The following is an 11,442-nucleotide window of genomic DNA, read 5'->3' on the forward strand; positions in this document are numbered from 1 at the left end:
ACTGCAACTTTGCAAAATGATATATACATCTTATTGAACAAAAATAACAATCAAATGGTACTGTAATATTTCCTGACGATTTTATAACAGTAGCTACTATATTTAAATGGAAATCTACAAATTTTTGTATGTAACAATGAAAACATGCATTACCGCAAACACAGTACTTTGCTTCATCCAAATATTTTACTAATGTAAATGGAATTATACTTGCATCGTATGAACACCTAAAAAAACAGAGAAACATAATTTTTAAATCTTTTCTTAAAGATTATTAAATAATGAATAAACTAATTATAAATTACGTTTCCCTGCAAACCTTGTTTTAAGAAACGATCTAGCTGCGCATTCTGTTAAACTTGGTACCTCTATTCTCCATGAAGAATATGAATCTGCAGTTTTAAATGTATTATCAGACACATCCAATGAAAGGAGATGTAAATTTCTCATACTACCAGGCATACAACGTAAAGTATTTTTTGATACATCTAAATATTTTAAATTAGATAATCTACCAAGACTTTGTGGTAAATATGACAACATATTTTGGCTAGCCTTAAAATTAACAAGACCTCCAAGTTTTCCAATTTGTTCTGGTAATTTCACTAACTAGATCAAGAAAAACAATAATATATTATTTTAATAGCAGAATGTATGTAACAATAGATCTGTTTTGTAAGATATAAAATTAACATACCAAATTATTACTTATGTCTAATAACTTTAAATTAGATCTGATAGCAACTTGATCTAACCATGCCCATTTTGTAACTTTATCAAGTCGATTTTTTGATAAAATAAGTTCTTGCAAATGGTGTAAAGTACCTAATTCTTTTGGTAAAGATGAAATCAGATTATTAGACAAGTTTAAAATTCTCAAACTCTGAAGCCTTAAAATTTGTCTATCAAATGATTTTCTATTTAGTCCAACTAAGTATAACTCTTCTGTTGTTCTTGGGAAACCTTCTAAAGTTGGATATTCTGAAGATTTATTAATTGTCACTTTAATCTTTAAATTTGATACAGGATTCATCTTTTTAGGGTTTAAATTTGATATAGCAAGAATTGATGGGTCTAGCTTATTTCTTAACCCAAGTTTTAAAATATGAATGAAACTTTTTAGTTGAATGGTATCAGATTGAATAATTACATCATAAGGTGGTTCTATTAAACGAATTGTAGCCTTTCCCTCATGGATAAATTTTGTAAATATATTATCTACATTATTGTTAAGCTGAAAAAAATGAAAATAAAGTATTTAATTATTTTTAATAAACAGGATATATTTTAAAGTATTTTTGTACTCATGTATAATCAAACAAAATATTTTAATTTCCAAAACATGTACATCTAAACATTGTTACCTTATATTTAGTACCCTGCTTATTCTGTAATGTTTGCCAAAGAATATATAATTCTGTACTTTTTACTGTTTGTCTCCCAATTGCTAAAATGGAACGTTGTGATTTTCTTTTTATTACATTTGTTGAATATAATCTGTTATTAACTTCTACATTACAGTGAAGTTTCATCTTGAGCAAGTACCTTTGTAACAGATTATAAAACATTTTATTACTTTAGAAAATATTCATTAGTAATAACAGTTTTAAGTTAATACATATTTTTCTAGTATTATGTAATATTGGCGTTTTTATTGAATTAGTATGTATTTCACTACATGTTTCAATACATGATATGATATACAGATAAATTTCAGCTTTTCATAAATATATAATAATATAATAAAAAAAGCAAAATAAGTTTCTTCTTTTTCATTTAATAGATTATAATAAAATACAAATAATTTATTTTTTGCGGATAAAGAACGATGAATCTATTTGAAGAAACAAATATATTAAATATTAAGATATAGCTAATACCTTATCAACTTAACCTGTCAGATTTAGTATGTTAACTGATTATAAATATTACTAATTTCAATACCATTAAATAATAAAATTGCTCATTACTATATTCACTTTTAATTCAAACAAAACTTATAGGTGTTTATAAATCAATATAATATTCCACTCTCAACAAAGGAAAATTAAATTTAACATAAGCGTTCAAAGGCGGGAAAATGAACATAGGAGAATAGCGAGATATTTTTTAAGCTGAGTAATCCAAACACGTTCAAATTCGACAACAGGTGGAGCCCCTCGTGCGGTTTCTTCCTTTTCTACATGCTAACAACGTTCCGCGGGAAATATTTTTATTTTGAACGAGAATCCAATTATGATGGAAGCATATTCGAGGATAGAATTACGCGCAATCTAATGCGCAGCAACGTCACTGTAATAATTGGTTACAGAATAAAACTAGTTGTCGGAAACAGGAGCCTAAGCTCTGGAGCTATGCTTGAACATCCTTTTTCAGTAACGGACACAAATACTGTTTACAATATTGAAAATTTAAACTACGTTAAACAAGTTGATAAAACACGACAATATACTATTCTGAATAACGAATTTTACTTATATGTTGTTACGTTTTAATAGATAAAACACCAATGTAAAATATGCGTATTTAATGCATCTACTTATATAAAAATTTGAGAAAATATCAACGAAGTTTAGTCACGTAAGTATTACATTTTTAGTAATTGTGCATTTGTATATATATGTAAACAGATAAGAATGTACTGTTACAGTAGATATATAATTAATATTATACATAAAAATAATAATAAACTACTCTATGTGTACATCTTTTAATTAACCAATTTATATTTTAGTAACATCATAAAAAATTAATTAAAATTATGCTGTCAATATTGTGATAAAGGGAGAGATTAAAGGGATAAAATATTTTTGAGATCTCTAATTTTTTAAGTTATATCACAATGAAATCTACTAAATCTAAATTTAATAAACAAGCCTCCATAATGGATATGTTTTCTAAACAACTTGCAAAGAAAAAACAGGCAACTTATGATAGAAATAATGAACAAGAACTACAAGAATTACAAAATATTAAAACAGGAGATGATCCATTGACAAAAAATGAAGAAGATAAAGAAAATCATAATTCAGAGGCAAACCAAACATCTGCAGATGAACATCTTGCAAAAAAAATCAAAGTTGAAGAGAGTATAATTCCTTTGAAAGATGAAATTAAAAAGGCAAATGTGTTCCCCAATAAATGTGAATACTGTCGTCAAAAATTAAATGAAATCAAATTTTATCCAGGCCATCCAAATGGTGCTGTAGATGAAGATATTGCTTTAACTGATCCAAAATTATGTTTATTTAATGGAGATGAATCTTTTATACATGAAAGTGATGAACACCCTCAAAATAAAATAACTTATTTTAGGTAAAGCTTTTCTATTTCTTAAGTAATTTTATATATATTGAAAAAAGTTTTATAACTTCATTAATTTTAGTGTTTATGATAAAAATGGTCACTTGAGTGCTTTTGACACTGGACTTATAGAAAGAAATGTTATGTTATATTTCTCTGGTTATGTGAAAGCTATTTATGAAGATGATGCATCACCAGAGGGTGCAGTACCAGTGAAAGATATGGGCCCAATAAATGAGTGGTATGTATGTGGCTTTGATGGAGGAGAACTTGCACTTATAGGTTTTAGTACAGCCTTTGCTGATTACATTCTAATGGAACCATCTGAAGCATATGCTCCTTTTATGGATTTAGTTAGAGAAAAAATATATATGAGTAAATTGGTTATCGAGTTTCTCTTAAATGAAGTTAGCCCCAGCTATGAAGATTTGCTCAATAAACTTCAAGTAATTTAAGTGTATTATTAAAAGTGTTCTAGGGAATATATTTTATTTTACACTAAAGTTATGTGGTTTTTACAGACAATAGTACCACCTACAGGCATGACACAATTTACTGAGGATTCTCTATTAAGACATGCACAGTTTATATGTGATCAAGTATTATCATTTGATGATTGTGCTGAACCAGAAGATATTCCTTTAATTACAAGTCCTTGTATGCGAGCATTAGCAAATCTTGCAGGTGTTACATTAGGAAAGAGAGGAGCTCTCCGTCGAACACAGCGCAAAGCACAAAAAATTAATAAACCTGTTTGGACAAAAGCAACAACTACACAATTAGTTAGTGATATGTTTGAAAATATTTTTGCAGATCAATTGATTAAACATGATGATAAAATAACAATGGTAAGCATTTAGCCTTATAATTAAGTATTCATATTATTTTTTATATTATATACTATATCTATTCATCCTGAAAGATGAATACTAATGTATTTTAAACATGCCCTATATTTAGTTCTTTATATCTTCAGGGACCTAAAAGACAAAGATGTGGAATATGTGAACATTGTCAACAACCTGATTGTGGTCTCTGTAATAATTGTAAGGATATGATTAAATTTGGAGGAACTGGAAGAAGTAAGCAAGCTTGCATTAAAAGAAGATGCCCAAATATGGCTATTCAAGTAAAAATGATTTCCTAATATAATTGTTATTTGAATAACTATAGTAATTATTGCAATAATACATAATAAAAATTTTATATTTCCTTAATAGGAAGCAGATGATTCTGATCCAGAAAATGAAGATTATTATGAAATGATTGGAGAAGAAGAAAATAAAAAAAAGCTTTTTAAAGAACTTGAAAAAAATATTGTATGGGTGGGAGATCAAGTTGCTGTTGATAATCAAAGAACCTTTTACAAATCTGTTCTTGTGGGTAGTGAAAAAATAGATATAAATGATTATGTACTTGTGGAACCAAAAAATTCAGCAATTCCATTACATGTTGCTAAAGTTATTTATATGTGGGAAAACAAGAATGGTATAAAACAATTTCATGCAAACTGGTTTCATAGAGGAAATGACACTATTCTTGGAGAAACATCAGATCCTATAGAATTATTTTTGAGTGATAACTGTGACAATGTACCCTTTAAATCTGTTAGATCTAAATGTACAGTTATTTTTAAAAAAATACCAGAAAATTGGACCGAGTTAGGTAATACATTTAACAATCACTAATCAAGTGTTTCACATAAGTATTGACAAAAACTGGTTCATGATATATTTATTATAGGTAATATGGTTTTAAATTCTGAAGATGATATAAAAAACATCGACGGTAAAACATTTTTTTATCAGAAACGTTACGTATCTGAAACAGCCAGATTTGAAGATCCACTACCTGATCCAGAATTCTTTCATAAAGCAAATAATCATCGGTTTTGCCCTGCTTGTGTTCGTTTAAATACATTAGAGCAATTCAATGTACCAAAGGTATAAAAATATCCATTTGTAATTATATTTTTTTTTTATAAGATATAATTAAATATATATTGAAACTTACATGCTTACTAAATTTTAAATTTGTATAATATTTATATTTGTTTATGCTTCAAGGTATATGAGCGGTTAGAAGAAAAAAGTAGCAGGGAAATTATTTATGGTCTAGTAAAATATAAAGGAGAAGAATATAGGGTTGGTACAGCTGTATTTTTACAACCAAAAGCTTTCAATTACAAATATAGAATTTCGTATCAAGATATTTCAAAACTAAAAAAGGAGAATGTGGATGAAGATATGTATCCTGAATTTTATAGGAAGTCTTCTGATCATGTGAAGGGTTCAAATTTTGACACCCCTGACCCATTTTGTGTAGCATATATAAATGAAATATATGCTAGTGTAAACGACATGATAGTTTCACCTTCTGATATTTATATTAAAGTGAATAAGTTATACAGACCAGAAAACACACATAGGGATCATGCATTAATGGAGCAAGCAGATTTAAATATGGTTTATTGGAGCGATGAAGGTACACCATAAAGACTATATATAATTGAAATCACAGTTGCATAAACCTATACAAATATATACATATATATTATAATTTGTAAAATACAATTTTATAGTGTACAATATCAAATTTACTGAAGTTGTTGGAAAATGCTATCTTGTTTATTCTGAAAATATAAATGAACCTCTTGATGAGTGGACTGCTGCAGGACCAAATCGTTTTTATTTTAATGAAGCTTACAATGTGCAGGAAAAAACGTTTGATGAACCACCGTATCGTGCTGTTATCATTGGTAAATCTGGTAAAAGCAAAGGTAACCAAAAGTTGAAAGGGAAGAAAACAGACGAATATGAAAAAAAAGCACTCGTTAATAAACCCGTTGAATATAATACAATATCAAAAAAATTAAAAACATTGGATGTATTTGCTGGTTGCGGTGGTATGTAACATATTATACTTCTTATAAGATTCTGTAATTTATTTTACACTGGTATTAATTTGCATATAGTAAGTTGAAAAAGTATATATTTTAACTGATTTATTTCACAGGATTATCTGAAGGTTTACATCAAGCTGGTGTAGCTGAAAGTCTTTGGGCTATAGAGAAAGAAGTACCAGCTGCTTATGCATATCGGTTAAATAATCCTAATGCAGCAGTATTTATAGAAGATTGTAATATATTATTACAGAAAGTTATGGATGTAGGTATTATTTGTATAGTCCAGATAATTTATGCATTATTTATGTTAATATAATTCCAGGGTAAAGTAGCAGATGAAATTGGTCAAAAGCTTCCTCAAAAAGGTCAAGTAGAATTATTATGTGGTGGTCCACCATGTCAAGGTTTTAGTGGCATGAATCGTTTCAATTCACGACAATACTCTTTGTTTAAAAACTCCCTTGTTGTTTCTCTTTTATCATATTGTGATTACTATAGACCTAATTTCTTTGTGATGGAAAATGTTCGAAATTTTGTATCTTTTAAAAGGAGTATGGTCCTAAAACTAACATTACGATGTTTAGTACGCATGGGTTATCAATGTACATTTGGTATTCTTCAAGCTGGAAATTATGGAGTACCTCAAACAAGACGAAGGTTTGCTTTTATTCTAAGTATAACTATATTTCGAATTCACCATTTCTCTAGCTTCGTTGTGCTATGTTATGTAGAATGATAATCCTAGCTGCTGCACCAGGACAAAAACTACCAAAATATCCAGAACCGACACATGCGTTTAGTAAACGCGCTTGTCAATTAAGTGTCTTAGTTGATAATAAAAAGGTAAGTAATATTTATCACTGTATCTTAATATATATAGATACTGATGATCAATGTAAAAGATGCAATGTTTGATTTACCAGAAATTAAAAATGGATGGAACAAAGAAGAAATGCCATATAATAATGAGCCAATATCACATTTCCAAAGAAAAGTACTAGTCTAATAGTAACAAAATTTACTAATATAAAAAGATAGAATTAAAAAAAAAAAACTTTCTTTACATTATAAATTTATATTTTTTTTAGATGAGAGGAAAGCAATATCAACCAGTATTAAAAAATCACATATGCAAAGAAATGGCACCTCTTGTAGAAGCTAGAATGGCACATATCCCAATTGCTAGTGGTTCCGATTGGCGTGATTTACCAAATATTGCTGTAAGGTTGCATGATGGTACTTATTCTAAAAAATTGTAAGTAAATAAAATATAGTTTTTCGGATTTGTTTTCCTTATATTTAAAACTATTACCATATATAATCTTTCATTTTAGGGAATATACTTATGATGATAAAAAGGCTGGAAAAAATTCTATGGGAGGATATCGTGGAGTATGTAGTTGTTGTACAGGAAAATCATGTGATCCTATAGATCGACAATTTAATACACTAATTCCATGGTGCCTACCTCACACAGGAAATCGTCATAATCATTGGGCAGGTTTATATGGCAGATTAGAATGGAATGGATTTTTTAGTACAACTATTACAAATCCTGAACCTATGGGAAAACAAGTATATAAGACTCATGTTTTAATTTTAATTAATTGTAATTTGAATTACAATTTATGTATAGTTGATGTGACAAATTTATTTTATTTTCCAGGGGCGTGTATTACATCCGGTACAAACTCGGGTAGTAAGTGTTCGTGAATGTGCCAGATCTCAAGGATTTCGTGATTCATTTCGTTTTTATGGCTCTATACTTGATAAACATCGTCAAGTTGGAAACGCAGTTCCTCCGCCACTCGCAGTAGCTATTGGTTATGAAATAAGAAAATGTATACGAAACAAAGAAGTGATGGCTGGAAGCGATTCAGAAATTAAAAGTTAACCGAGGCAAGTCGGAAGGAGATAATGAAAATTTAGAATAATTAGACAATTTAATTCAGCAAAAACGAATTTAATTACGACATAGTCTGAATATTCATATTTTATTATTAATAATACAGATGTAGAAAGTTTCCATACTGCCATATTTTTTTCTGCTTTTCTTTTTTATGATATCAATTGTATTCTATTAATTTATAAGAATATTTATTATATTTGTGTAATTCTATTTTTAAGTATAATTTATTGGTGGTCTGTAAGGGAGAAATAAATAGGCTGTAAAATGCTCTAAAACAAACTGGAATATTGTAACCTTTTGTAATATACATTTTGTAGTTATCTTACAATAAATAATTTATTTTTTGATAAATAATTGCATTTTTTGCAATTAATTGCATAATAAATTGTATTATTTAAATTACAATATAAATTAAAGGATTAAGAAGTTCAATTTATAAACATGACATTACAGACACATTCGGAAAATATGAATTTCTTATTACGTATAGACCGCAATGTGTTTTCTTCGACTTGTATTTAATTTGTTTAATCTGATAAAAGCAGAGAGATAAGTTGTTTAATCTGATAAGAACAATATTACAACTAATATTGTATCATACAAGATGATTTGTTCCTTGTTTAAAGTATTTTATATATTGTAATAAAAGTTAAAAATTGTGTTGTTTATAACAAACTCTTAAATAAAAAAAGTATGTTGTTTACTTAGAACGTATATATTCTAATAAATATGTTCGAAGATTGTTTACGAGTTATTTTAAGTTATTTTAAAGAATTAATAAATAAGGTTAGTTTCTTCATTTTTGAAATGTAAACGTTAGACAATTTTTATTTAAAATTTTAAATTACACATTAATTTTCGGTGAAAATTTTGTATTGTTAAAAAACTGTAACGACAATTTTTTAAATTATTTATTTTTGTGGAATAGCAACCTCACTTTTACCAGAAACAGAGTATACTTTTACTATAAACGAGATTTTTACTTTATGACGTTTAATCCATATGGTTCACTACAGCAGGTGTTATTGCATACGTATAAACAGATATTATAAGTTTTACAAAATAAAAATTTAATAAGCAATGGAATCTTCTCAATTAGAAAATATTTTAAACGTTAAATATACGAAAAAATACGATGGATATGTTCAATACGGAACTGCCGGTTTTAGAACAAAGTAAGTATTTTATTTCCCTATTTTAGTAAAACTATGAATTATCTAAGTAATTGATAATTTCCTTTTTTTAATTATTACTGCAGTCATAAGTGAATGTATGAATTATGAATTCATTCTAATATTGTATTATCATTATTAATAAATTCTATTATATTCGATTAAATTAAAATTTGTTTAATATTCAATGATTTATTTATTGTATTATATATGTATTTCTTCTTAATTATTATTTTTATTTTAATAAAAAGCTTTACTTAAATTTTATATTAGGGCAGATGTTCTTGAACATGTTCTTTATAGAATGGGATTGTTAGCTGTATTAAGATCTAAAGTTAAAAATGGTAAGTTTAAGCATAAAATTTCATTCTACTATACACATTTTTGTTTCTTACTTTTTGTTATATATCTTATCTGTAACTAAAGAAATCTATGTTTTTTATAGCTGCAATTGGTTTAATGATTACTGCAAGTCACAATATTGGATCTGATAATGGTGTGAAACTTATAGATCCAGCTGGTGAAATGTTAGAAGCAGCTTGGGAACTTATTGCTACCAATTTAGCTAATGTAGAAGATTCAGATTTAGTTTTTACAATAAGGCAGATTATAGAAGAACAAAATATCAATATGTCTGCAGATGCAACTGTGATAACTGGTAGAGACACTAGAGAAAGTAGCCCTGTATTATTAAATGCTGCTATTGCAGGAATTCAAGCTTTACATGGAATTGTAAAAGATTTTGGAATAGTTACAACTCCTCAATTACATTATCTTGTTGTATGTACAAACACTAATGGTAGTTATGGTGAACCTACATTACATGGTTATTATACAAAATTGTCCAAGGCATTTAAGTATGTAAGACAAGATAAAATTAACAATGGACAGTACGTCGCAGAATTGTCATTAGACGCTGCCAATGGTGTTGGTGCTACTGTTATGAGAGAATTCTATAATTATTTAGTAGGGACAATTATAATCAATATGTATAATGATGGAATTGGAGATTTAAATCACATGGTATGAATTCTTATTTTAATATTATAACGTAATTAAAACTGGACATTTTAATAACGTATTTAAATAATTTATTTTAGTGTGGAGCTGACTATGTCAAAGTAAAACAAATGCCACCTGTAAGTGTCCCCAACAAGCCTAAAGTTAGATGTGTATCTATAGATGGTGATGCAGACAGAATAATTTACTTTTATTTAGATGAAAATTATGAATTTCATCTTTTGGATGGCGATCGAATAGCAACACTTATTGCTGCATATTTTAAAGAACTTTTGCAAGAAAGTCGTTTATCGTTTCAGCTTGGCTTGATACAAACAGCATATGCTAATGGAGGTTCCACGAATTATATTTCAAATGTATTGGTATGCGATAGTATTAATAATCACTTACTAATATATTGATATACTAGTACCTTTAATAATATAGCTACATATTGTAAATTTAAAATTGTTATTTTTATAATTTTTTTCTTTAGCAAATTCCAGTTGTTTGTGCATCAACTGGTATTAAACATTTACATAGTAAAGCTTTAGAATTTGATATAGGAATATATTTTGAAGCAAATGGTCATGGAACTGTACTCTTCAAAGAAACTGTTATTCAAATAATTAAAAATGCTGTTATAAATCCAGAGTAAGTTTTATCGAATTCGTATTTTTTTTTTTTTTTATTCTTATACAACCGGACACGGCGTGATTCCCTGTGTAAAAATAAATCAAAAACATAACAGTTTGTATTGTCGGTTGTATCACTATTACGAATAAACGTAATAATGTAAATGCACGCGTATATGTATGTGTATATAACATTGCAGGCTGTCTATAACTGAAAAAACAGCTGCTTCCAAATTGTTAAATATAATAGATATGATCAATCAAACAGTTGGAGATGCTCTTAGTGACATGTTATTAGTAGAAACAATTTTACATGACAAAGGTTGGAATATCATGGATTGGGAGGAAATGTACAAAGACCTACCGAATAAACAATTAAAAGTAATAGTTAGTGATAAAAACCTTATAACAACAACTAATGCAGGAAGGCAATGTGTAACTCCTGAAGGATTGCAAGGAGAAATTGATAAAGTAGTATCAAAATATAGAAATGGACGATCTTTTGTCAGGTACAATATA

At 27.8% G+C, this 11,442-nt stretch overlaps 3 protein-coding genes across 3 annotated transcripts in view; 2 read left to right on the top strand and 1 right to left on the bottom strand.

Annotated features, from left to right (window-relative positions):
- LOC108572246 (leucine-rich repeat protein 1) overlaps nucleotides 1-1,532 on the bottom strand; it is a 2,010-nt gene extending 478 nt beyond the window's left edge. Inside the window, exons 1-4 of the mRNA XM_017934445.1 lie at nucleotides 1,365-1,532; nucleotides 698-1,234; nucleotides 320-609; nucleotides 3-227 (exon numbers count right to left, since the gene is read on the bottom strand). Of these exons, the coding sequence (XP_017789934.1) occupies nucleotides 3-227; nucleotides 320-609; nucleotides 698-1,234; nucleotides 1,365-1,532 (1,220 nt within the window). The remainder of the gene's footprint in view (nucleotides 1-2; nucleotides 228-319; nucleotides 610-697; nucleotides 1,235-1,364) is intronic.
- A 1,310-nt stretch (nucleotides 1,533-2,842) lies between these two features.
- On the top strand, nucleotides 2,843-8,102 carry LOC108572248 (DNA (cytosine-5)-methyltransferase PliMCI-like). The gene is made up of 15 exons (XM_017934446.1): nucleotides 2,843-3,315; nucleotides 3,386-3,749; nucleotides 3,825-4,151; nucleotides 4,280-4,432; nucleotides 4,524-4,968; nucleotides 5,047-5,246; nucleotides 5,370-5,787; nucleotides 5,885-6,208; nucleotides 6,319-6,470; nucleotides 6,531-6,865; nucleotides 6,940-7,051; nucleotides 7,089-7,202; nucleotides 7,297-7,463; nucleotides 7,543-7,783; nucleotides 7,875-8,102. Exons 1-15 carry the CDS (start codon nucleotides 2,843-2,845, stop codon nucleotides 8,100-8,102), a joined length of 4,053 nt encoding a protein of 1,350 aa, XP_017789935.1.
- A 1,095-nt stretch (nucleotides 8,103-9,197) lies between these two features.
- Nucleotides 9,198-11,442, top strand: part of LOC108572420 (phosphoacetylglucosamine mutase) — a 2,409-nt gene continuing 164 nt past the window's right edge. The window contains exons 1-6 of the mRNA XM_017934656.1: nucleotides 9,198-9,292; nucleotides 9,563-9,633; nucleotides 9,735-10,312; nucleotides 10,390-10,671; nucleotides 10,785-10,942; nucleotides 11,124-11,432. Coding sequence (XP_017790145.1) covers nucleotides 9,198-9,292; nucleotides 9,563-9,633; nucleotides 9,735-10,312; nucleotides 10,390-10,671; nucleotides 10,785-10,942; nucleotides 11,124-11,432 — 1,493 coding nt within the window. The remainder of the gene's footprint in view (nucleotides 9,293-9,562; nucleotides 9,634-9,734; nucleotides 10,313-10,389; nucleotides 10,672-10,784; nucleotides 10,943-11,123; nucleotides 11,433-11,442) is intronic.

The sequence above is a fragment of the Habropoda laboriosa genome, unplaced genomic scaffold, assembly GCF_001263275.1.
Source record: "Habropoda laboriosa isolate 0110345459 unplaced genomic scaffold, ASM126327v1 scaffold65, whole genome shotgun sequence".
Lineage (NCBI taxonomy): Eukaryota > Metazoa > Arthropoda > Insecta > Hymenoptera > Apidae > Habropoda > Habropoda laboriosa.

Coding starts and splice junctions, on each gene's coding strand:
- LOC108572248 (XM_017934446.1), top strand. CDS start 2,843: ATGAAATCTACTAAATCTAAATTTAATAAACAAGCCTCCATAATGGAT. Junction 3,750..3,824: donor ATTTGCTCAATAAACTTCAA/GTAATTTAAGTG, acceptor TGGTTTTTACAG/ACAATAGTACCACCTACAGG. Junction 6,209..6,318: donor TGTATTTGCTGGTTGCGGTG/GTATGTAACATA, acceptor TTTATTTCACAG/GATTATCTGAAGGTTTACAT.